This window comes from Podarcis erhardii (assembly GCF_964252035.2).
Source record: "Podarcis erhardii genome assembly, chromosome: 9".
Classification (NCBI taxonomy): domain Eukaryota; kingdom Metazoa; phylum Chordata; class Lepidosauria; order Squamata; family Lacertidae; genus Podarcis; species Podarcis erhardii.
The window spans coordinates 6,272,797-6,298,610 of NC_138512.1; the positions used below are offsets into that span (position 1 = coordinate 6,272,797).

Sequence of the window (25,814 nt, forward strand, 5' to 3'; positions counted from 1 at the left end):
CAGGAGATTAAAAATACATTAAATCTCTTGTGTTTCCTGTAGTTTTCCATTGCTGGTTTTAAATCTGGCTTTAGTCTGCTGCTGATTTTCCTCTGTGTATTTATGTTATATTTTAATATTTTGCTATTGGATGGTATGTAGATACTTGGGAGGCATGGGCTTTCCCACAGTAAGCGCTGCTCCCTCTCACAACCTGTGCCACAGCTTTTATCAATGCAACTGTTGGTGAGAGTGTGGGCATTCTTTCCATTATCATTAAGAATAATTACGTCAGAAGAAGAGACAGGGAGGGCACATTATAGGAAAAAAAGGTAAAAAAAAAGGTAAAGGTAAAGGACCCCTGACAGTTAAGTCCAGTCACAAAAGACTCTGGGGTTGTGGTGCTCATCTCGCTTTACTGGCCGAGGGAGCCGATGTACAGCTTCCGGGTCATGAGGCCAGCATGACTAAGCTGCTTCTGGCGAACCAGAGCAGCACACAGAAATGCCGTTTACCTTCCCGCCGGAGCGGTACCTATTTATCTACTTGCACTTTGATGTGCTTTCGAACTGCTAGTTTGGCAGGAGCAGGGACCGAGTAACGGGAGCTCACCCCGTCGCGGGGATTCGAACCACCGACGTTCTGATCGGCAAGCCCTAGGCTCAGTGGTTTAGACCACAGTGCCACCCGCATCTTTATTATAGGAAATAATTATGGCTATTACCAATGTAATAATGAAAGGGATTGGAAGCACAAGTGTAGGGGAGAGATCTGGTGTGGTGGTGGTGGCTGGTGTCAAAGTTGGACTGGGGAGACCATGTTCCAGTCCCCACCCAGCCATGAAACTCACTTTGGGCATTCCAAACTCACTTTGGGCATTCCAAATTCTATGATTCCCCTTTTGCAGCCAATTCTACCCTGTAGGATAAAGGGGAGGGCCGGAGACACTATCGTTTTATTAAGAGTGGGATATAAATCTAACAAACACAGAAGCAACATTTTCATGTTCACAGCAAGGCCTTGTCCCTTTTATGAATCAGATTTCTAAAAAGGCTGGGACTTCTCCATTATGTTGCCCTTTTACAATATTGAATGTACTGGTTAGGTGGCTAACCAGGCTGGGATAGCTGGGATAGCAGGCTTGTTGATTTTTGAATGTCTGGTGTAGATTTTTTCAATTTCGTTGTTCTGTATGGGACAATGACAATAAAGATTATCATATCATATCATACTGAAACTATAGCTAAGTTTGTGTTTCAGTCATCACCAAAAGTATATTGATGTTTGCAATTTCAAGACATGGCAAAAAAGTGTAAAAAGACTTAGCTAGAATGGTATGCCTGCTATAATTTGTTTATTTACAGAGTTCTTTCTCTTTTAAAATGATGACGGTAATCTTTTTTTCTTTTTTTTTTACATTTCTTTAAAGAGCACCCCTAAAGAAGAAGCTGACTTGCGGTTCTGTCAGCTAACCAGAGAATATCAAGCTTTGCAAAGAGCATATGCATTGCTCCAGGAACAGGTTGGGGGAACCCAGGATGCAGAAAGAGAAGCAAGGGTAATTTTTTTTAATGTGGCTTTGCAAAAAAAAAACACAAAAAAAAACAGGTTCTTTCAGTTAATTTGACCTAATGGAGCTTAGAAATGTTCCAGTAAGTCCTGGTGCTGAAATACTGGATTCCTCCTAGGTGGAACACAAAGCCCATCACCAGAAATCAGGTTAATCTGATTTGGGCAGCAACACTATTCCTTGCTAGGAAGGAGATTACCTATTCCTTGGTAATTTGAACCCTTTCCCATTTTACTTTGAAGCATGTTTTAAGGCAGAGTGTCCGTCAGCTTGATAACGCAGTTTATTGACATTCCCTTTAAATCAGACTGGACAATATTTATTCTCCATAATTCTTTTTCCATCATAGAATTGTAGAGTTGGAAGGGACCCCAAGGGTCATCTAGTCCAACCCCCTGCAATGCAGGAATCTCGTCTAAAACACCCTGACTAACTTGGGTTTATTGCCAAACCCAGCATAGTATTTACGGAGTGTCAACTTAGTTGGCTCCCACTACCGCTTTCAAAATAGTTACTGATTTCGTTATATAAATCCTACTGGAAATGCTGAGTTTCGCAATGATTAATTGTGCACAAAGGCAGAATATAGTAGAACCTCCTATATCCCAGTTGTTACCATGATATCAGTTAAGTATTCTTCAAACTCTCTATTCAGACACGGGAACAACTACAAGCTGATCTTCTCAGGTGCCAAGCAAAAATTGAAGACTTGGAGAAAGCTCTGGTTGAGAGAGGACAGGTAAAAGACTCTCTTCATACTTTCCGTCAGTTCATTCTCTCTTCTGCATGCAGTGCTGCTCTTATCATCTTCATTGCTTCCTGGTACATTGCTGTGTTTGATGTACAATAGACGAAATGGGGAAAAACAATTGTATTAAATGGAATTATATGTACTGGAGAGGAGGCCTTAAAAGTAGTGAAATAATAAAAGCACATTAAGGTTGAGATCCTTCCTAATACAGTCCAATAGCATCTTGAAGATTCCCACCAAGACCCTTACAGATGATGTCAGCTATGTATTCGACTGATGATGTCAGCTATGTATTTTCCATCTCCATGATGTAGTAGTTTAGGCATTTGCTCAAAACATTTGTGTTTGTTTTGTGTTGTCTTTGTAAGCAGGCAAATGACTCCCCATGTTTGCAAACAGCATACTGTATTCCTTTATCAAACAACACAGGAAGATTCTGTATCATATAGAAAGGTTATGACATACAAGCTTAAGACAATTCAAAATTTCTTAGTAACAACAGATCACAGATATAGAAGATTCCTTAGGAAGTTAGTTTTTCTAGAACTCAAGTAAAAACTGTAGCTCTTCATTTTGCATATAAAGGTAAAGGGACCCCTGACCATTAGGTCCAGTCGTGGCCGACTCTGGGGTTGCGGTGCTCATCTTGCTTTATTGGCCGAGGGAGCCAGTGTACAGCTTCCGGGTCATGTGGCCAGCATGACTAAGCCGCTTCTGGCGAACCAGAGCAGCACACGGAAACGCCGTTTACCTTCCCGCCGGAGTGGTACCTATTTATCTACTTGCACTTTGACGTACTTTTGAACTGCTAGGTTGGCAGGAGCAGGGACTGAGCAATGGGAGCTCACCCCTTCGCAGCAACCTCAAAATGTGGCATGCACAGTTTTTATTTAGTGGTGGGGGAAATCCATAATTTTACGAAGACTGCACACTAGATTCGTGGGGTCCATTTTATTCAGCCCCATTTGGGAGTTTGTGGACCCACAAAGGCCTACTTGTGCTCAGCACCTCACCCATGCCCCATCATGTTGTACCTTTGCTAGAGACAGGGGGGCCATGTGGGTCAGACCTATGCTGAGAAGGCCAGGGAGCCTAAGGAGGTATTAGACACTACTGCAGATGTACAGCACTTCCAGGTTGGTTTGCTGTCATGGAAAGGGTCATTATTTTTGATGTCGAAGTACCCAGAGTATAGCCTGCAATCATGGCAGCACCTGGGTCCTCTCTAGTCCAGCACCTTCCCTGGCTTGGATTAGGACTTCTCCACTGCCTTCCATCTCTGGAAAGAATTGAGAAGTGGGGACAAGTGCCCTGGCTCTTGGGGAAGGGCAGTGTTCCTAGAGAGGCCTTGGCCACTGCCGTGCACCTGTCACACATTCTGGTGGCTTACATTCTTCTGCTGACATTCAGAACAAGTCCTCCTGCTGCTATAGCAGTAGAACACGGGTTAGAAGAGACCATGTCAGGCTCCAAGCACTGATTACTGATCCTGGCTCAGCTCTGCTGCATTTGGGGAGGCAAGACTCAAACTTGCATATTTCCTAACAGAAACTAAGATGGTTTTGGTTCTGATTCCTTGCTCTTCTTACCTTTATCAGCTTTGGGATGCTATGTTTGCTGTCAAATGGTACATGCCATATAATTTTTTTAAAAAATCAAACTGTTAACATATAGGAAATGGCTGCCTTTGCGTGAGGGCCAGTTTAACGTTTTTGAGTGGAGGAGCTTCCTTGCAAACACCCTCAAAGTATTCAGTCCAAATGTACCTTATCTCTCCAGGGCTGCGGTCTGGGTGGTGGGTGGCACCCAGTTTTGCTAATTTACAGCAGGGGTCAGCTGTGTATAACTCGGTGGATATCTCTAATGTTACTGAGAAGCACCTCTGCACAATTCCCAGAACAGTACAGCTTTTTAAAAAATAAAATAAAAAATATCATTTTATTTTGTCAATAAGGTAACAGAGAAGGGGGGGAAAAACCAAATGTACACAAGCTCCACTTTTAAAAATAAAAAGGGAGTGTCTCTCCTGAAACATGTTAATAAGCAGTTCTTCAAAATAAATTTTGTTTTGCAACTCATGAAGTTTTCTCGTGCATGATGTAATTTATTTATGTTTAGTAAAATGGTTGTTTTGCAGCAGAGCTAGTAGTATTATTTTATCATCAACGAAATGGCTGCTTTTCACCTGAATTGGCAAGCAGTTGTCTTTATTCATGAAGAGATTTAAAATGCTTCAGATTGTCTCCATCTCTTTAAAAATAGGAATGTTCCTCCCTATCATGAAATCACTTAGTGCTTTTCCTAAGTACCTTGCATACATGATCTCTGTTAGCTTTACAAAATAAGATAGACCGGTCTTGTCACCCTCATATTGTCAATGGCCGACAAAAACTGTTAGGCAGCTTGCCTAAGCTCAGACTTGACTAGGTAGTCTAACAGCATATATGAAATACAGTGGTACCTCAGGTTACATACGCTTCAGGTTACATACGCTTCAGGTTACAGACTCCGCTAACCCAGAAATAGTACTTCAGGTTAAGAACTTTGCTTCAGGATGAGAACAGAAATTGTGCTCCGGCAGCGCGGCAGCAGCAGGAGGCACCATTAGCTAAAGTGGTGCTTCAGGTTAAGAACAGTTTCAGGTTAAGAATAGACCTCCAGAACGAATTAAGTACTTAACCCGAGGTACCACTGTAAATTAAAAAATTGTCCAGTAGCACCTTAGAGACCAACTAAGGTTGTTCTGGGGATAAGCTTTCATGTGCATGCACACTTCCTCAGATACACTGAAACAGAAGTCACTAGACACTTATATATATAGTGGGAGGGTGGGGTGGGGTTTTTTTCAGAAGGGTAGTAGGAGATGGATGACTGACTCATATATCAAGTATTTGGTAGCACTCTTAAGTATGTAAGCATGTTCCTGCCTGCCCTGCTCTGAACAACTGCAGTGGCAATTTAGCTGAGAGTCTGTACCTCTGTGTGAAGATGTTACTTATGACTAGCATTTAAAGGCGGTATCGTATGAGGCTGTGGAAGAGCTGAACTAGTGTTTGATGTCAGTAATGGCCTGGATGAGAGCCAGTGAACTGTCCTGTGAGTAGATGGTTCTCCAATTCAGGGAGATGATAGTCAGTTCTGGATGAAGTTGTACTATCGCTTAAGAGATCCCCACCTTGGCTCTCAATCTAAGCCCAGGTGACCTCTGTAGCACACAGTAGTACCTTTCGCCAGTTTGGGCTGAAGTGTCAGTGACCACCTTTCATAGGCAGATAGCCTGCCATGATTATCCATGCTCTGGCAACATCCTATCTGGGTTACTCCAATGCGTTTACACACAGGGTTTCCTCTGAAAAAAGGCTCAGAAGCTTCAGTTAATGCAGAATGCAGCAGTCAGAGTTTTGATGGGCATTGCTCACATTGTTTATTAAATCTCTTCACTGATTGCATATTCATTTCTAGGCCCAGTTCAAAGCTAGTAGCTACTACTTAACTTTAAATACCTAATTGGCTTGGGACCCAAGGACTTAAAAGAGCATTTCCTCCCATACCTGCTTGCCCACACTATAATGTCATTGACCAAAGCCTTTCTACAAACGCCACCTCCATTAGAGTAGAGGTTTGTTTCAGTGGGCAAATGGAAGGGCAGGGCTTTTTTGGCAACCTGGGCAGTGCAGTAAGCTTTCCTAGAGTGGTACACTTGAAGCCAATATTGCTGCTTTGATGCTGTGCAGTAACGTCTATTCACCCAGATAAATTCAAATCTCATGATTTTGATTTCTACTTTTATATGTTCGTTGTTTTGCATGCTTTTTATTATTTTGTAAATGTCTTGGTCATTGACAAGTTGCAGTGTATATAAGATTTTTAAAATAAATACATTAAAATACATTGTAATTCTAAAAATTCTTTACAGGACTCCAAATGGATAGAAGAAAAGCAGGGGCTTATCAGGACAAACCAAGAACTGCTAGAAAAGGTGGGTGAAATAAATGGTGGCCTCAATATTTCCAGAACTGATTACAATAACATCCTTTGTGCTGATTAACTCAAGTTTTTACATTGATAATTTTGTTTTCTAAAAGTGTGTGATTAATACAAACACTGTTTTTGTTTATTAAATTCCTGTCCTGCCCTTTCCTCAAAGAAGCTGGGTTTCACTAGCCAAAATGAAACTATTAAGAGCCTTCAGAAAAAATTATATATAGCATGTAGTAGGCAGTAAGGGAGAGGATAACTGGATTGTTTTAATGATAAAACTCTTTGGGTTCAGTCAGTCAACCAGCTGCAAATCCACCTAACAGTTACCTTGTTCAACTAACATTTTACAAGCTTCCTCACAAGAACATCATAGGGGACTTTGTCCAAATCCTTACTGAAATCAAGATAAACTATGACCACGGCATTCCCCTAATCCACCAAGCTTGTAACTCCATCAAACAAGAAATGAGATTAATCTGGCATGACTTGTTTTTGAGAAACCCATGTTGGGTTTTGGTTATCACAGCATCTTTTTCTTAGTGCTCACAGACCAACTGTTTGAATGATCTGTTCTAGGACCTTTCCAGGTATTGACATCAAGTTCACAGGTCAGTGGTTACCTGGGTCTTCTCCCGCCCCCCCCCTTTTGAAGATGGGGACAACATTTGCCCGCCTCCATTCTGCAGGGACCTCACCTATTCTCCAAGAATTCTTAAAGATTATAGTCAGAGGCTCTGAGATTACATTTGCAAGCTCCTTTAGTACCCTTTGATGCAGCTCACCTGGAGATTTGAAGTTGTTTAAAGTAGCCTGGTGTTCCCTTTTCCTATATTGGGCTGCAGCTCCCTCCTTGCATCATTTATTCTGTTATCACCAGGTTGGGCATTGCTTTCCTTTTAGGCAAAGTAGGTGTTGAGTAGTTCCGCCTTCTCTCAGTCACCCAATAGCATTTCTCTGTCTTCTCCATGCAGAGGATCTACCACTTGCTTGTTCTTCCTCTTGTTTCAGACATAAATGAAGAAACCTTTATTATTATTTTTAACCTCTCTTGCAATCCTGAGTTCATTCTGAGCTTTGGCCCGCCTGACCTTCTCCCTGTAACTGTTGGGTACTCATACATACTCCTCCTTTGTGATTTCCCCTTTCTTCCATTTCTTATACATGCCCTTCTTACATCTCACAGCACCTCACCTCATCTCATCTGTAAGCTCCCTATGCAGCCACACCAGTTTATTTAGATGCCTCCCACTTTTCTTTCTTGTTGGAATTGCCTCTCTTTGTGTCTTCAATATTTCATTTTTAAGAAACTCCCATCCATTTTGGACTCCCTTCTCTTTCAGAATTTCTGACTGTGGAATCTCATCCAGTAGTTCCTTAAGCTTTTTGAAATGAACCTTCTTAAAGTCCAAATGCATGCCTGACTACACTCAGGTTTCCCTTGCCCCTCTATATCATGAAACCCAAGATGACATGATCACTTCTTCCCAAAATTCCAATACTTCCACTTGGTCAATCAGTTCCTGCCTATTGGTGAGGACCAGGTCCATAATCTTCTTCCACCTCCTGGGAAAAGAAAGTGTCAGCAAAGCAATGGAGGAATTTGTTGGACCTTACTTTCTTGGCAGAGTGAGTTCCAACAGATAGGGGTAGTTGAAGTCTCCCATGATTACTGTTGTTGGCGGCAGCATCTGTCTGTCTCAAGAGACAATGGAGTGTGTCTCTGGGGGTGAAGTCAAACTGCTGGAGAATCGCCCTGCTTGCTATGCTGCAGAGACTGGTAACTCGTAACAGCTGCCTCATGTGTTGTTTTTGCAATGTTAGCAGCACCAAATTGGCTTCTTTGGGGTGCAAGCCTGGGAAGTATGTATGGAGGTCCTGGGCTGCCAGATCTCTCCTGCTTGAGGTTTTTAAGCAGAGGTTGGATGACCAGCTGTCATGGATGTTTTAGCTGAGATTCCTGTATTGTAGGGGGTTGGACTAGATGACCCTTGGGTCCCTTCCAACTCCTAGGATACTATTAATTCCTTTTTGAATGTTTGGTAATCTGCTGCAGGAAGCCATCACCCAAATCTTCAGTCTGGCTTGGAGGTCTGTGTTACTCCTCTCTTCCTGTTTGGTCTGTTCCATTTGAATAGGTTATACTCCTCAATTTCTGCATTCTAGACATGAATCTCATCCCACCAGGTTTCAGTAAAGCCTGTTAGGTCATCTTTGCCATCCTGCATTAAGAATTTCAATTTGTCTTGCACATTTCCCATACTCTGTGCATTAGTACAGAGACAAGTGAAGCCATGAGTCATTCTCTACAGCTGCTTCCTGTGCATCAACGAAGCAATTATCCCCAGTACCAGGTGTCCCCTGTTGTCTGTAGTATTTTCTCCCTCCCCCTCATGATTTGTTTTAAAGCTCTCCTGAACAGGTTCAGTTCTTGTTGGAAGTAGGCAAACAAGATATGAAGACAATAGCCCTCTCTGGTAGATCACTTGGCAGCTCATATTCAGTGACTTACTGTTTCTCACCATAGAGTTTGCATATACCCATCCTGACCATTAATTAGTTTCCTCTCTTCCAACCACTTGTTTTTTAATGGCTCACTCCTAACTGCAGACTATTTGTGAATTAAAAGCATCCGTCCCAATACAGATCCTCAGGAACTTCACTTCCTGCATCCTACCATTGTAAGAACGTTATAAGAACTGTCCGATTAGTCCCAATACCTGCTTCCAAATACCTGATCCATAAGATGACCTTTGCTCTTATCTCATAACTGCTAAGTTTACTTGGGAATCTTTGGTGAGGGACTTTGTCAAAAGCAATTTGAAAGTACAAATATGGAATATCCACTTGATCACCCTTGAAGAACTCTAAAACTTTACTGAGACAGGACTTACCTTTGCAAATACCACTTTGGCCTTGTTCTTCTATATTCTTTATAATTTTATTTTTAAGCACGCTTTCCACCAATTTACCCAGGACTGATGTTAAGCTAACCATCCTGAAGTTTCCTGGATCCCATTCCCATTCTAAAACAAATCTTGCTGCATTCCTTACAGGGGGTATTCATGGGCTGACTTTTTTAAGGAGCAAAAACCTTTAAAATGCACACATTTTACAGAAAGGCTTACAAGGTTGTCCTAAGACTGCCTCTTTATTCCTTTTAGCATTTTTAACATTTTCAGCTGCTTTAAACATGGTAAACAAATACCTTTAAAGGGGCTTCCAGGAAGTGGCCGTTCCATTGTAATGTGCATCCCCTCCCTGTGGAATTGTGCTGGGGGGGGAGGTGGCTGCCTCCATCTGCACATGAGGGTGTTGAAATGTGCCTAGAGACGAAACAAGCCCCTAATGACTATTGTTTGGGACCGCCAAACTAAGGCCCGTGGGCCAGATAAGGCCCGAGGGACTCGTTTATCCGGCCCATGGTGACCCCCGCCGCCCGCTGTTACCAGCGCTGCACTGCGCGGCTGCCCACTTCCGGGTTGGAGGAGCACCGGAAATAGCTGGTGCACATGTGCAAACGTTATTTCCGGTGCACATCCGGGTCGGGTGAGCTCCGTGCACATGCGCACAAGCTATTTCCGGTGCTCCTCCGACCCGGAAGTGCGTCGGAAATAGCATGTGTGCACGCATATGGGCACGCACTTCCCCGCCCTGCCGTGCGATCGGCGCTGGAGACACTGGCCCAAGGCACAGTAAGTTTGCTGACCCCTGCTATTGTTGGTACAGTACATAACATTCTGTGGTGAAAGGAATCAGCATGTGTTTTGCACCAAATTTGACCTTTATGGAGAGCCTTACCTCCAGTAGTTTTTATTTCAACATGTTTAGTGACTGTGCAGAATCCATGACCACAATGACCCATGTTTTCCCAACTAAATGTCAGGAAGAACTTTCTGGGAGTAAGAGCTGTTTGACAGGGGAACAGACTCCCTCGCAAGGTGGTGAAACTGAGAGTACTTTTCCTTGGAGGTTTTTGATCAGAGGTTGGATGGTCAGCTGTCAGGGATGCTTCAGTTGAGATTGCTGCATTGCATGACGTTGGACTAGATGAACTCTTACCATTCTGTGAATCTATTTGCCAAGTGCTGCTGAACTGGCATGGAATCCTCCTGTCACAAGGTGTTCATTTCTCTTAAGAGCTATTGTCTTGCTCAGCCTAAGTGGGGCTGGCATCTGGAAGATCCAAATTTGCAAGCCCACACTAGTGACTTTTTAGAACTGCGTATGATAGAATTTGGGACGCGGGTGGCGCTGTGAGTAAAACCACAGAGCCTAGGACTTGCCGATCAGAAGGTCAGTGGTTTGAATCCTCGTGACGGGGTGAGCTCCCATTGCTCGGTCCCTGCTCCTGCCAGCCTAGCAGTTCGAAAGCACGTCAGAGTGCAAGCAGATAAATAGGTACCACTCCGGCGGGAAGGTAAATGGCGTTTCCGTGCGCTGCTCTGGTTCGACAGAAGTGGCTTAGACATGCTGGCTACATGACCTGGAAGCTGTACGCCAGCTCCCTCGGCCAATAAAGCGAGATGAGCGCCGCAACCCCAGAGTTGTCCGCGACTGGACCTAATGGTCAGGGGTCCCTTTACCTTTACCTTTATGATAGAATTCACTCTTGCATTTCATTAAGAGGCTTTCCCCCCCCAGTGGCTTTCATTTCTTTTGCATGCTATAAAGATGTTTGCAAGAATGTATTCTACATCTCCCTTGGCTCATAGCCGCATGATACTTTTCTCTTAGATCTACAAAATAGAACAAGAAGAAGATCTGCTGAAGAATGAGATGCAGGATGCCAAAGACCAGAATGAGCTGCTGGAGTTCCGAATCCTTGAACTGGAAGTAAGAGATTCTCTGAGTTGTAAACTCACAAATGGAGCAGAACTTGTCATTGAACCCAAGCTGAAATACGTATGACATCCATTAGCATCCATTGCATGTGTAAGGGGAAACTAACTGGATTTTCTGAAATCTGCCACAATGTTGGGGCAATGAATATAATGCCTCTGCCTTAATGTAGTTTTGGAGAGCATGCTCACTAATTTTGCAAAACTGTAACATAGACAATATGTATATTACATATAGTTTGTTCTGGCCAATAAATTTTTTTCTGTGTTTCTGTCTTTTTGTTTGTTTCATTTCCATGACTGCTCCTTTATTGCATGTGACATTATCTGATACACATACTACCAACTCCCAGCTGGCATTATTTTAATTAACACATCTCTGTGCATTCTGCATGAAATCAAACCTTAGGCTGTGACACATCCTTCATCTTAATATTTTTTTTCTTAAGTTTACTTTGTCAGTTTTAAAAGGGAATTTTCTACAGAACTTCTTTTATGGGAAAAAAATATTTACATAAATCTGTTAATGAAGTAACGATGCAGTTTAAAATGAAAGAATCTTAAATACAAAAAAATATGGTTACCTGAAAAATTTGCATTTTCTTAGCACATTAATTCATTCAGTCTGGTTCCATTGTGTTAAAGGAGTGGATGATATTGTTGCTACTTTTTTTGTTTTAAAAATATGCTCCGTTGTAACGGGGGGGGGGGGGTAAGACTGTTGCATTTTCATACCCATGTGCAGTACATAAACCTAACTAAAAGATCGTTAACAAAAATCATGTTCATTAGGCTATTTGTAATTTCATCTACTGAATATCTCAGAACTCTTGGCATGCACAATCTTCATTCCACCTCATTCCACCTCAGCCTCACTTTGGAAATGCTTTTGTTCTTCATATTACTTAGATATCAATCTTGTTTGACCCGTTAAAGCAGGGGGTGGGCAAATCTCCATTTCTGTCGAGGGTCATGCTCCTTCAAGGACAAGCCGCTTGGGGCCAGAGCCAAAAGTGGGTAGAAGAACTCTTTCTATCTCTCTTGCCCTCTACTCTTCAGCAGGCAAGCCACTGGCAGTAAGGATAATATGCTTTTGCCAGAGGTCTGAACTGAACACTTCTAGTGTTGCAGAGGGCCTTTGAAATCAGGATAAGGGTCCTATCATCCAGTTAAAAGGATATTTGATAGCAGGGCTACGGAGTACCTTCAGCCAAAATAAACAGATAGATGGGCCAGTGTGCCTGGCAGGAGGATACAGAAGCACTGCAGGTTTATTTTGCAAGCTATGAAAATTAGCTCCTCCTTGACATCTTGGAAATTCAGCTGTGGATGGAATAGACATGAAAATGAAACCAATGTTTACACTGATTTTTTTACTTCCCTCTTTGCTTTTGCTCACGCCCAGTGCTGGAGGGGTGGTGAAACCTGTGGCCTTCCAGATGTTGAACTCTTAAGTCCAGTCAGTATGCAGGACGACAGGTTCCCGATCCGTGCCTTTTTTTATGGGCTTGCCTATCTAATAGTTAGATGGCTGGATGATGAGCTGGGAGACCAACGTTTGAATCCCCACTCAGCCTTCCCTGAAGATCACTGGCCGATTTTGGGCCAGTTACAGTCTCTCAGCCTAACCCACCTCACAGGGTTGTTGTGAAGATTAAATGGGGAGGTGAGACTCAAGTACACCGCCTTGAGTCCCTCTCAGGAAAAGATGGTATATAAATGGAGTAAATAAGAATAAGTCAAAGGAGTGGTGCTATCCAGAGTTCATATGCTGCACTACATGGTTGGCAGATCCAGTGTGGGATGTCAAATTAGTCTATTGGTTGGAAATGCCATTAAAGAAACCCTTGTTTCTTTCTGGGTCTGTTCTTGTTACACATCCAGGTGCCATTTACTCTCTTCTCCTCACCATTTTCTGTTTGCTGGTATCCATGCCACTTTCTTCACTTCTCGCCTCATAACTGCTTGTGCTCTCTTACCTCTTCCAACCATTACCCCTTTAATAATTTTGGTTGAAAAGCAGAGTATACAAAAATCCTGAAACCACCTAAGAACACCATCTATTTCCATGTATAAGGAACCCTCCTTTGCAGCAGCAACTACCCTCTGAAAGCTTAAAGGTAGCCTAACACGGCCTGGGCCTTCCCATCTGTGGATTGCACTGGATATATTTGTGGGAGGGATTCAAATGCATAATGTAAATTATGCATTTGAGCACCTAAAGTTGTTCAAAGTGCTCTGTCATCTAGTGCAATAAATCCACTTCGAAAAGAAGCAGACTTTAGGAAAGTGATAGATATGCATTGAAACGTGTGGGGTGAGCAAATAATCACCGGGTGGATGTACAGACAATTCAGAATGAAAATCGGACGTAATCTAACCACCACATGTTTTCTGCAAGCAAATCAGAATGAACGCCCAGTAAATAGGTTGTCTGGAGGAGCCTTCAAAACTGCTGTGTAATTAGGGCATATGCTGCAAGATGCTGTTGAAAAACCAAATCAAAACCCAAAAGTTGATGCTTATATTTTAACAAGAGTGATTCATACGAACCTCATTCAAACTGGGCTCCTGTGGTTAAGCAGTCACAATGTAATGCCATTTCAGTAATTTTTTGTTACCATGCAGTCCGCTGAAAGGTGATTTACGAGAGCCATATATCACAGTTGTGTATATACTGGCCCCTTGATTCCTCAGCAACACTGCGGATCTTGATAAAAAAAAAAGTTCTGAAAGATAGTTTCTGCTCTAATTGTGGGAAAGCTCCACAAGTTAACTTAATACTTTTTCTGCAACATGAGCAGTGTTTGCCTCTACAAGATAGTTCTTATTTTTAAAGCAAAACTAAATTGTTTGAAGCAGCCACTTTTCGTTTCAGTGTCTCTCCCTCTTCCATTCCTCAACTCCCTCATGAGAGAGAGAGAAAGGGCACAGAGCTCTCAAATATTCCATAGTATGTTATTCAAACCTCTGCAGTTGTTTAAAACTGCCATTTCCCTCTCAGGTTTCTACATCCATACTGTGCTCATACCTTGCTTTAAACCACCACTTCCCCCCATCTTTCCAATGTTCTTGCTCCCATTCCATGATCAGAGCCCTGGTGCAGTCTGCTTCCCCCAACCCCACCAACTTCATGCAAATTTGGGATTGTGATGCAGCACTACAGTTCAATGACAGCCGTATCTTTTTAATTGCATGCAAACACATACATAAGGAAGATGTAACAGGACTCCTATGGGGATGATAAGGATGGTGGTGAATTTGCACGGCTGCTGCTGCCGTAATTTGAAGTCTCACCGCTCAAGCTGTTTCTGCTGCATACTAAGCAATATGGAAAATCTGTTTGGGCCATTATTTTCTGGTTGCATTTCTGCATGGGGAGATTGGGGGTAGGTCTCTCAAGTCTGCTTCTCTAAGAATCACTCACTGCAAGCCGAAACTAATGCCTGAGCTTCAGTTAAATGCACGGTCTCTCTTAACTGGGTGGATATTGGATCCAATCTGAGCATTATTGTCCTGTGTCGACTCAGAAGCTGGATTGTTAAAAAAACAACAACCCCCCACAACCTTGTTGGCTGCTTTGTGAGCAGCACCAGTTAACCAACTTTGCATGTCTCACCCTCTACCCCCCCCCCTCAACCAACACTTTCATTTCCTTTATCACACAGTTGCAGGAAAAGGAAGGTGTGAAGCAGAGGTTTTCAACCTTTTTGAGTCCACGGCTCCCTTGACCAACTTCATTCTTTCTGTGGCACCTCTGTGGGGCACAGGAGCCCAGTAAGGTCACCCCTTGCCTGCAAAGCTTGCAGCTCCTCGCCCCCTTTTCAAACACCCTTCCTTGTGGAGTTTGAAGTCACCTTCTGTTTCAGTGTATCTGAAGAAGTGTGCATGCACACGAAAGCTTATGCCCAGAACAAACTTAGTTGGTCTCTAAGGTGCTACTGGGCTATTTTTTTATTTATTGAAAGAGGTCGTGTTCTTATAACAGTAAATAATCTTACATTGCATATCAGGGAAGGACTGACCTTGCAATGCATTTTGGTATATTTTTCGTACGCAAAATCCAGTATTTGTTCATTTAACTTGACTTGGATGATTTGTAGAATAGAAGTTTGGTACCTTTTATAAACACCTATTCTATTTTGAACAAAATCTTCCCTTAGGAGAGAGAACGAAGGTCGCCGGCTTTTAACCTCCATATAACTGCATTCCCTGAAAACAATGGAAGTGCACTTCAACTGTTTTGTCATCACGAGGGAATAAAGGTAGATGGAAATGTGTTGGTTCTTGTGCAGCATCTGTCTGCAAGGTGGTCTGTGGGCCACCAGACTTGATGCGATGGCAACAGAGGCATTTGTTTGATCAAATCTCTTTCCTGTTAGTTCGCACAAAGCAGAAAGTGGGGTCTAAACATCAAGGGGGATGCATAGCTGTGAGGAGGGACCTTCTCTCCAGCCAGAGCTCTTCTTACCTCTAGAATCAGAGCTGTGTTAAGGGGAAAGTGGCTTTGGTGATGAGCCAGGGAGGAGGTAAGATGGGGAGCAGGTTCAGCTTTCCTCATCTGCATTCCACCTTTGAAATTAAAATCGGATGGATACCCTCTGCTTTCTAGGTGTGGGTGGGGGACACACCATTTAAACAAACATAGCTGCCACCATGACAACTAGTTTCACCTTGTAAACCTATGCTGTTCCTACCCTTATGCGTAATTATACGGAAAGATAAGTCTCCACAACCCTGTGGAAATTCCACCTAAGATCTCAAGACGGTTTCCACATCTTCCTGCACACTTCGTATGAATTCCCAACCTTATTATTCTCATCTCATCTTATTACCACTAATTTTGTTTTACACGAAGCATTCTTTCTTTGACTATGAATAGAAAATGGGTGTAATGTTGCCTAGTCCATTAAACCTGATATTTTTAGGCAAAAACCTTTAATGCTGTTCAGTGTTACTAGCACTGGTATGATGTGGTGTGAAAAGACCTATTTCAGTTCAATATTATTTTCGGTGTCTAATCAAATGAGTAAATAGCAACAGACTATATGATATAATCAGTAGTATTTCTGACATTATACTGTTTCATTGTTAACTTTGATAACTGTTCTTACCTAAATTTCCTGTGATTGAGAGGAAATCGGGTTCTCCCTTTTTTTAAGATGATGGCAGTTTTGCAATTGCTGGAGTCAGAATGTCTTCCATGGTGTTGTTTCTCCAGCCTAGTTAATGTGAAAGAATTTGTAACAGTTAAAAACTAACACAAATACATGATTTAATTCTTGATTAAAAGATAAATGTTGAAATTTCTTTTCCAGGATGTGAATATTTCTGAACTTATGAAGAAGCTAGATATCCTTGGTGATAATGGGGTAGCTAATGTATTTATTTAAGTAGTTCCAATTGCATATTTGTGAAAGGGACACTATCTGTAATAGCATGCCACCAGGGATGCCGCGATGGAGGGTGGGCAGCACATGCCTCTGTGGTCTTATGCATTCCCCCACCCTGACTCACTGGGTCTCCTGTCATGACAGCTTGAATTTTAAAATGCGAATTTAAAGTGCTTGAGTATGTTTCAAATACATTCCAGATATATAACTGGAAATACTATTTCAAGATGAAGTTATTAATATTAAGCCATTGGGATCATGAAAACAAATGAAACACCCCACCCATTCTTTGTTCTTGTTTTGCTTCAGTTATTTTGGTTTTAAGTTTATCTATTGGGATTTTCTTCAAGTTGTTTTAATGTCAGACAGCTAAAATTTTGGAACAGGAGTACTGTAGAATTGATGCAGAGGGCGCACCAACTGTAGGTTGAGATCCGTTGTGTTCTTGAAAAACGTGGGCAAATTGAACCGATAGCATGCATCTAACCCAGGCTTCCTCAACCTCGGCCCTCCAGATGTTTTGAGACTACAATTCCCATCATCCCTGACCACTGGTCCTGCTAGCTAGGGATCATGGGAGTTGTAGGCCAAAAACATCTGGAGGGCCGAGGTTGAGGAAGCCTTATCTAATAAATTAAGTGGCATCCCTCTAGTCAATTCTCTCTCATATAGCTCAGTATTTGAAGCAGTTCATCCCCTTTCCATTAAGAAAAGGCATTTACTTTATCATTGTGCAGCTCCTATCATCAGAAGGGCACTGGCTTGTGCTGATCTGCCAGAATGCAAGAGTGAGATACCTGCAAGATAACAGCTCAGGTCATGGGAGCCAAGTCCTAGGGGCCGAGGTCCCTTTCGGCCCACCCAATAAAATATTTGAGGGGGCCACACACACCCCCAGTTGATGGGCATTGCCATTCAAATGGTGGGTGTGTGCCACATCTTGTAATCAATTATGTGGGGTAGGGTTTACCTGGGCTCCCCCCAATATTTTATTGAAGTTGGCACTCTTGGCTCAGGTCGTGCAGGAGACCATGCTTAGACGAGGGGCCCCCAAAGTTGGAAAAGATGGAAGTGTTAACAAGATTTCTGCAGTGTAACCTTTTATCATTTAATTGAGCAGTATTGGGGGGTGGATAATGTAAATCAGAATATTATTACTTTAATGACCATCAGAAGCCTAAAGTTATACAACAGACTAACCTTATAGAGTGTGCTGTAACGCCTAACCTTACAATGATTGGAATGTTAATTAAACTGAGGACAGAAAACAAAGTTTCAGGATTTTTGCTAGGGGTAGATCAAGAATTGAAAGCTGGCTTGGGTGTTCAACTATGCAAGCAGAATTAAAGTTTGGCACAGCGTATCTTGAACAGCCTGCCAGCCTCAATGCTGCTTCCATGCCACAGCCCTGGGACATCCTGTGCCACAATTCTGATGGAAAATTAAGGGATTATTTGAAAAGCAGAACTTCAGAAGGCAGTTGCTGGAGGGCAGAATCCCTAGTCTGCCCACTGCAGAGACCCCCCCATACCCCATCAGGAGGTGGGCATTGCCCCAAATAACCCAATAACAGTTTTTCCAGGAGCAGCTTTTCAGTTTGATTGTTTGTGAGCATTCCCTTCGAGTACTCACAAAACCTGGGGGACTTTTGTGTGTTCTTTAAGGCTTTCAAAAATATACCCATTTTGGAGCTTCTTTTTCTTTGTCAGGGTGAGGGGCCAGAATCAAGGCAGCAGACGTCCTGCTTGGCTTGAGCGAGTTTGCCATTTGTTACCTCTTCAATATTGACGACTAGGGCATAAGTAGGGATGCGGGTGGCGCTGTGGTGTAAACCACTGAGCCTAGGGCTTGCTAATCGGAAGGTCGGCGGTTTGAATTCCCGCGAAAGGGTTAGCTCCTGTTGTTCGGACCCAGCTCCTGCCAACCTAGCAGTTTAAAAGCACGTCAAAGTGCAAGTAGATAAATAGGTACCGCTCCAGCAGGAAGGGAAACGGCATTTCTGTGCGCTGCTCTGGTTTCGCCAGAAGCGGCTTAGTCATGCTGGCCACATGGCCCAGAAAAACTGTGTACAAATGCCAGCTCCCTCGGCCAGTAAAGTGAGATGAGCACCGCAACCCCAGAGTCTTTCGTGACTGGACTTAACTGTCAGGGGTTCTTTACCTTTACCTTTAGGGCATAAGTAGATGTTGTCCTCTGCTGACATCTGCCACTCTGAGCTGCAGGATACTGCCTGATCTCCCTTAGGCCCGGTTCTCAGAACTGAGCTCTCAAGGGGCCTAGCAACCCAATCCTGAGTTCACTTTGCTCATATGCAGCACAATCCTATGCATATCTACTCAGAAGTAAGCCCTATTGGGTTAAATGGGATTTACTCCCAGGTAAGTACGTATAGGATTGCAGCCTACATGATCCTACTGAAAAGTAATGATTTACAACTTTACAGTATACTCCTAAGGTTGTTGCAATTCCTGGCAGTTTCTGGCAATTTGCCTTTGCCAAACTTTTTAAAGGAAAGGGAAGTTGGTGTACTCAGTAATGCTTGCTGCAGCATGTACTCTGCTTATTTTAATTTGATGGATTTCTGCTACAATGTAAAATACACTGAACTTCTTGTGTTTTAGAATTTGAGGAATGAAGAACAGGTTGCGATAATTCAGGCGGGGACTGTACTTTCTCTCTGTGAAAAGGTAGAGTTCTGTGAAGAATTGCTTCTCTTAGACTTGAATTTCATCCATCCCACAAAAGCAGCGCTCTCTGCACAATTCTGTTTAAATCTGTAGCTCTGCTCATAAAAGTCTTGAATGTACAAGCCTTTTTTTAAAAAAACTGTTTCTGTATAAGAACAGCAAGCTAAATTCCTAGTGGAACTTAATGTATTTAGCAAGCAATATGTCCTCACTGACTGAGTTGTCTGTGTGACCACAACGGGTGGCGTGTGCAAATGACCCAATAACTGGTATGTGACTAGTGGGGTATTTTATTTTAGTGAGGACTGTACCTCAGAAGAAAGGTTAACGTTAATAGTAGTGGGATGAACAAAATCATTTTACAGCTACTTTAAGGATTGTCAGTAGGGGTATCCAAACTACAAGAAAAAAGATTCCACCTAAACATTAGGAAGAACTTCCTGACAGTAAGAGCTGTTTGACAGTGGAATTTGCTGCCAAGGAGTGTGGTGGAGTCTCCTTCTTTGGAGGTCTTTAAGCAGAGGCTTGACAACCATATGTCAGGAGTGCTCTGATGGTTTCCTGCTTGGCAGGGGGTTGGACTCGATGGCCCTTGTGGTCTCTTCCAACTCTATGATTCTATGATTCTATGATTCTATGTACCACTCAATGAGTGTACAGTCTGTGTACTTGGGTACACAACAGTTGCAATGCATCCGTCCAACATTCCTCAGGTGAAAATAGGGACATTTATCACTCTCACATCCCATCACTGGGGTGGCTTTTGTGATTCCCTGGAAAATAGGGCTACTTGGAGGGTTTGGAGATGTACCCCCTGCACAGTTTTCACATGTCACATTCAACAAGTGTAAAATCTCTAGTCTGCACAGATTTGCTGCCAGCGAAAGGAAATGGCTCCCATGGCACTTATTAAATTTGTCGTTGAAGCAATTCCCTGTTACTGGCCACAGGTCAAGGCACTGTAGGTCTATTGTACTTTCTGAAACAGTTCCTTACGTTTTGCTATTACATTTGCTAGCATGAGGGCAACTGGACAAGCCCAGTCCAGAGAAATCCTGCTATAAGCACCTTTTTCTCTGATCCACCAGCTGGAAGCTTTCCTAAATAAAAGAGGATTTGCATATTACAAGGTTTCATCACAACCAGAGGGCACCAAAAATTAGCAAAATAACTTGTTTTTCATCTTCTGCCCTGGAACTGTTATGTAGTTTAAAAAAAGAAAAAAAGAGTGAGGGCATCTGGCCATGTGCAGAAGATTTTGCCTTCACCACCACCATGGCTAACTGAAATAGGGCAAGAGTTTCCAAAAACAGCGAATGTCTTATAGGCACTGTTCAGCTCTAGCACCACCATACTTTTAAACCACATGACTTTCCCCTGGGAATCCTGGGAATTGTAGTTTGTTAAGGGTGCTGGAAATTGTAACTTTGTTGGGGTGGACTACAGGACTAATATTTCCACTCTGGGGACACATGGAATATTCAATAATCATGAGAAGAATAAGCAGATGTATACTGCCAATTGTACATTACATAAAACTCAGAACACAAAGATACATAATTTGCCATTCTGACTTCCATTTAGTCCAGATACTACATACACCACAATTAGGCCTCTAAGGAGCTCTATAAGGGCCAATGCAGTTACAATGCAAATGAAAATTCAAGTGCTCTTGGAAACTGCCTTTCTCCCCATGAGACACCTTCTAAAACTGTTTGGGGAAAACATTATTACAAAAACATGATTTCTGGTGGTTGTTGCCAAGGCTTAGGCCTCTCCTGGGTTTTTCCTGAGTTGGCATTGTGCTGCTATTTCATCCTAGGGCTCTGTAACTTTTTAGATTTTTAGCACATATGAAGTACATACAATGTTATGTCCTCCAAACTCATTGTACTGATAGCTTTGTTGGAAAACATACATTTTTCCCAATTTGGGAAGAATGAGCAATATTTGAATATAGCCAATGCTCATTATAATTAGTCACTGTTTTCAGGTGTCCAAATCAATAGTTCTGTACAAAATTGAGAAAATAATGGAATTTAAGGTAAAGCGCTTTACTTACCTAATGTTTGGCATAAGCTCTGTCTCAAACTGCCGTTTTATTTTGCCCCCGTCATTTTTATACAGTGGCTAAAGCAAATAGAGGAAACTGAAGCTGCCCTCACGCAGAAGATGATTGACCTGGAAAATGAAAAGGTAAAAGAAGTATTACTTCATAGCCTTTTAGCTTGGGCAAAGAACAGGAACACGGGTGCATGTTGCGTTGGGGTCCGTCCCCCCGCTTGATATAAGTGACTGCATGACTGGCATTGTGCATGAACATTATTTTCCCTTGAGCATGGCTTTGTAGTTGGCAAATGCATTAAATTGGCCCAGAAACTAAAGGCATGGCTCTGTAAGTGAATGAAGTCTTTCCCCCACAAAGGCACTTGCACCCACCTTCTGTTTCATTCAGCGTTGTGTTTCAGAACTAAGTGAAGAAAGGAGGTTTTGCTTGTTATTTAGAGACTGACTTCTGAGGATATTAAGTGGCGTTTGGGCCTGGTTGCAGTTTTTTCGCTCCCTGGTCACTCACCCGCCTGGCTTCCTTGAACATTTTTTGGTCCAAACCAAAGAACTGGATTTGCATTGTGCCAACTCTTACTGTTTTTCAGCAAGTTGATTCTGACAATTTCAATGCTGAAGATATTAATGCTATTAACAGGTGCAGGAGCAGGCCCTATATCCTAAATTCAGCACTTCCATGTGGCTTTGGCAGTACAGTGGTATCTCTGGTTACATACTTAATTCGTTCTGGAGGTCCGTTCTTAACCTGAAACTGTTCTTAACCTGAAGCACCACTTTAGCTAATGGGGCCTCCTGCTGCCGCCGCGCGATTTTTGTTCTCATCCTGAAGCCAAGTTCTTAACCCGAGGTACTATTTCTGGGTTAGCGGAGTCTGTAAACTGAAGTGTATGTAACCTGAATCATATGTAACCCGAGGTACCACTGTACTGATCATTCTCATTGCTTTCTCTACTTTCTGATTCCAAGGTTGGACAGTTCCTTATCATGTCATTGTTTGCTATACAGCAGAGTTCCTCTCCCCTGCCCTCCAATGTTTATTGTTGTTGTAGGCATCTGTCTGTCTTGAGAGAGACGATGGAGTATGCCTCTGGGGGAGAAGTCAAGCTGCTGAGTTAGCAGCACTGAAGTGAGCTCGCTGGGGTTCAAGCATGGACAGTGTGTATGGAGGTTGTGGGCTGCCCTGGTGACAAGACCTTGGCCTCCCTGATGTGGTTCAAAGGAAAGCAAGAGCAATACGTTTGGCACCAGCTTGGCTGCAAGAGTTGCCGGAAAGAGGCATACAAGGTGCCATCCAACCACCTTAGAGATTCCACTCCGGATTTGTCTAGGGTTTACTCCTTAACCTTTTCTTCTCCCAAAGATGTCCTACAAAGCACCGGAGGTTAGGATCAGAGTTTCCCTTCTCTCCTTCCCAGACTTCTTGGCTACTCTTTCCACAGCTGCCTGTGAGTAGTCTACAAAGTACAAATCACTTGAATTTAGTATGGATATTAGTTGATCATATCTCTTAAGATTCCAAAGCAGAGCAGGCTCCTACACAACCACCCTTAGTAATGCCCCACATTTGCTCTCTAAGGTGCCTTTGTGGAAACCTCCTTTAGAGCCATGGAACAACTTCACTATGGAATGGAAAACAAGCTAAGGCCTCTGTTCTATTCTGCTTGCAGGCTTCTTGGTACAAGGTTCAAGTGAAAGCCTGCTCTTTACTGCTGAATCAAAGCAAACAGCAGTCCACAGAAAATCTGAATTGCCATTTCTTCCACTTCAGCATTAAAGAGCAAGTTTTCCTGGGGAAAGCAGCAGGGCCAAAAAAAAGTGCTTGGACACAGATCATTAAAGCACAGAGCAAAAGGTAAGTGTGGAAAAGGCCTGGGAGAAGAAAGCTGTAGCTGAATGAAGCAGGGCCAATACTTACTCACTCACTCAGAGCTCGCACCCATACTGTCCTCTGCTGCCCAGGAAGCATACCTGTGTCACCCTTAGGTGGGGCAGCTTTGGGGGTGTGGGGGTTGTATGAAACCCTTCCACAATTTTTCTGCAGAGTTGGGTGGCCTCTGCAGATGGTAAAGTGGCCCCTTCTTCCTGCACAGGGTGAATGTCTGCACAGCAGACACTGAGTTTAGAAACAAATAGGAAGAGCTTTGTCTTTTCTTAGTGCTGAGCTGAAAGTTCTCTACCCAGCACTGTTGTCTAACTGCTCCTTGGCGCATGTTATTTCGCTCTCTTTTTGGCCTTTGTGGACTAGCTAGCTATGGATACCTGATCTGCCAAGGCTTGTGACATTTTGAGTCAAGCTGATTATTATTATTATTATTATTATTATTACTCAGGACCTGTTCAGTAAACAGAAGGGTTATTTAGAGGAAGAACTTGACTACAGGAAACAAGCTCTGGACCAGGCTTATATGGTAGGAAATCTGTGTGTTTGCTGAAAGTAAAATTCATATGTGTACATGTATGCTGTCTATTCTGCTAAATGAAGGACCTAGATACTGCCTAGTTGAGATAGATAAAAAGGGTCAGAACTGTTTTTTAAGGTGTTTTAAGTAGCATATGCAAAGTTTAAATGGATTGCAATACTTACACTGCTTGTGGCAGAGGTTTGAAATTTCTTGTTCTCATGTTCTTGCAATGGCAGTTCTGGGAGTTGTTACCTCCATTCTTTAAAACTATAATTGCTGGAGTTCAGCTCAAGCTAGCCACATTGATTCTAGTCCTACAGAAATCAAGTTTATTTCTAGGCTTTCCAAGTATGAGGGTAATGCTTCACTAGACACTCTTACAAGCTGCCAGGCAACTTTGCTCTCTCAGTTTCAGCTGCCAAACAGGTAGACAGAAGAGGCAGAGATCGATCAATTTTCACTTAAAATTGGGGGCACCAGGCTACTTTTTTTTTTTAGTTTTAACTTTATTCTAACAAGACACCACTCTGGCCTCAGACAAGCTCTGCATGGGCCTGGTGGCAGGTTCCACTCATACAATTCGGATCCTGAGTGCAACAAGAACCCTGGTTTCAGAGAATCCACTCCGTATACAGTGTTGACAAATATGTGTTTACGATATCACAAAAAAGGCTAGCCTATGGTAGGGAATTGCAACAAGAAGAATTTCACTTGAACCAGCTGGTGGACCCTAGCGCTGGACAAAACTGCGTTTCCATTTTCTCAGGACTATTCTTCCCCCGTGAAAATGGACAGTGAATTCTCCTTTCTTTTCTGTGAAAAATGTATAGGAGTGTGTGTGTGTGTGAGAGAGAGAGAGAGAGAGAGAGAGGAGAGAGAGAGAGAGAGAGAGAGAGAGATGTGGGTTGACTTACCTCCCTTGTGGGTGAAGTGTTTTGAGGGCAGTATTGTTTCCATGGCCGTCTGTCACAGGAGTGGGAAAGCAGGCTCAAGGAATTCGGGCAGCTGTGGGCAGCATGAGGTGTCACTAATGGTAGTTGACAAAGCTTCTTTGGAAGGGTTAAAAAAAGAGTAAGAAACCCACCCTTGGTCACTGTATTTGGAATGCAGGGCGAACCAACCCTACCTGGCAAATTTCTCGTAGATTGGTCGCCCAACTCAAAGTTTGTTAGAGTTTCTATTTGTCCTTCCTCCTGTAATGGGGTGGGTGTAAAGCCAAGAAATGGCCCAGCATTAATACAAAGGTGTTGGGTGTCCTTTTTTACACTATAGTGGAAGCACAAAGCTTACTGGTCAGTCAGGATGAAATAGAGAAGCACGTGCAGTAGCATTTTGTTTGCTATCTTGCTGGCTCAGAGTATGCATTTTGTTTTTCTTTCAAAGCAAGAAACATTTGCTCCCGCTGTTTTAAAAGGCAACCAAAATGATCAAGGGGCTGTAGCAATTCCACCAACAAGGAAAGGTTACAAAGCTTGGGTGGTGATTTATCCTAGCTCTTTGCCATGCTGTTAGTTTCTAACAGTCTTCTGCTGGCCAAAAACTGAAGAATTGCATTTGTTTGATTGTAATTTAGTGGCTGATCTGTGATCTTCATAATAAAGATTGATTGGTTGATTGATTTTAAATTATATTCTACTTTTCATCCCACTTGGGCCTCAAAGGGACTTGGATAATAAAAACGTGCAAAAATTAAAATATAAATTAAAACTCTGAAGAATAAAACATCAGAAGAGCATTCGTGGTGCAGAGGTCTTCTGAAATAAAATCATTTGTCTTTGGAGCTGACCCTTTGCTGGGATGGTATCTACCTTGTCTCTAATGAGAGCAAGTTCCCTAGAGTTGGGCATGCAGTATGGAAGGCACAACTGCTCATGGACATGAGTTGGGCTTCTAGTCCATGATCTTGGTGATCATTTATGAAGGAATGTGATGATAAGAATGCAAGAAAATCCCTGTGGGTTCTGACCAAAGGTCCATGTAGTCCAACATCTTGTTCTTACAGTAGCCAACCAGATGCCCATAGGAGGCTCTCAAAGCAGGACCTGAGCACAGCAGCACAACCACTTGTGATTCCCAGCTATGAAGGTATTACACAGACACCCTGACTTGATAGCCTCATCCTTCATAAAATGGTGTCACCCCTTTT

At 42.8% G+C, this 25,814-nt stretch overlaps 1 protein-coding gene across 5 annotated transcripts in view; it reads left to right on the forward strand.

The window, feature by feature from the left end:
• JAKMIP1 (janus kinase and microtubule interacting protein 1) overlaps window positions 1-25,814 on the forward strand; it is a 69,237-nt gene that overhangs the window by 34,189 nt on the left and 9,234 nt on the right. For 2 of the 5 annotated variants that reach the window (XM_081876236.1, XM_081876237.1), the window contains exons 9-17: window positions 1,409-1,537; window positions 2,205-2,288; window positions 6,217-6,279; window positions 11,016-11,114; window positions 15,283-15,384; window positions 16,438-16,491; window positions 19,134-19,199; window positions 21,327-21,395; window positions 23,597-23,674. In XM_081876236.1, the coding sequence (XP_081732362.1) occupies window positions 1,409-1,537; window positions 2,205-2,288; window positions 6,217-6,279; window positions 11,016-11,114; window positions 15,283-15,384; window positions 16,438-16,491; window positions 19,134-19,199; window positions 21,327-21,395; window positions 23,597-23,674 (744 nt within the window). Of the gene's footprint in view, window positions 1-1,408; window positions 1,538-2,204; window positions 2,289-6,216; window positions 6,280-11,015; window positions 11,115-15,282; window positions 15,385-16,437; window positions 16,492-19,133; window positions 19,200-21,326; window positions 21,396-23,596; window positions 23,675-25,670; window positions 25,744-25,814 lie in introns of all 5 variants that reach the window. The other 3 variants (XR_014160224.1, XM_081876239.1, XM_081876238.1) reach the window with 3 other exon arrangements.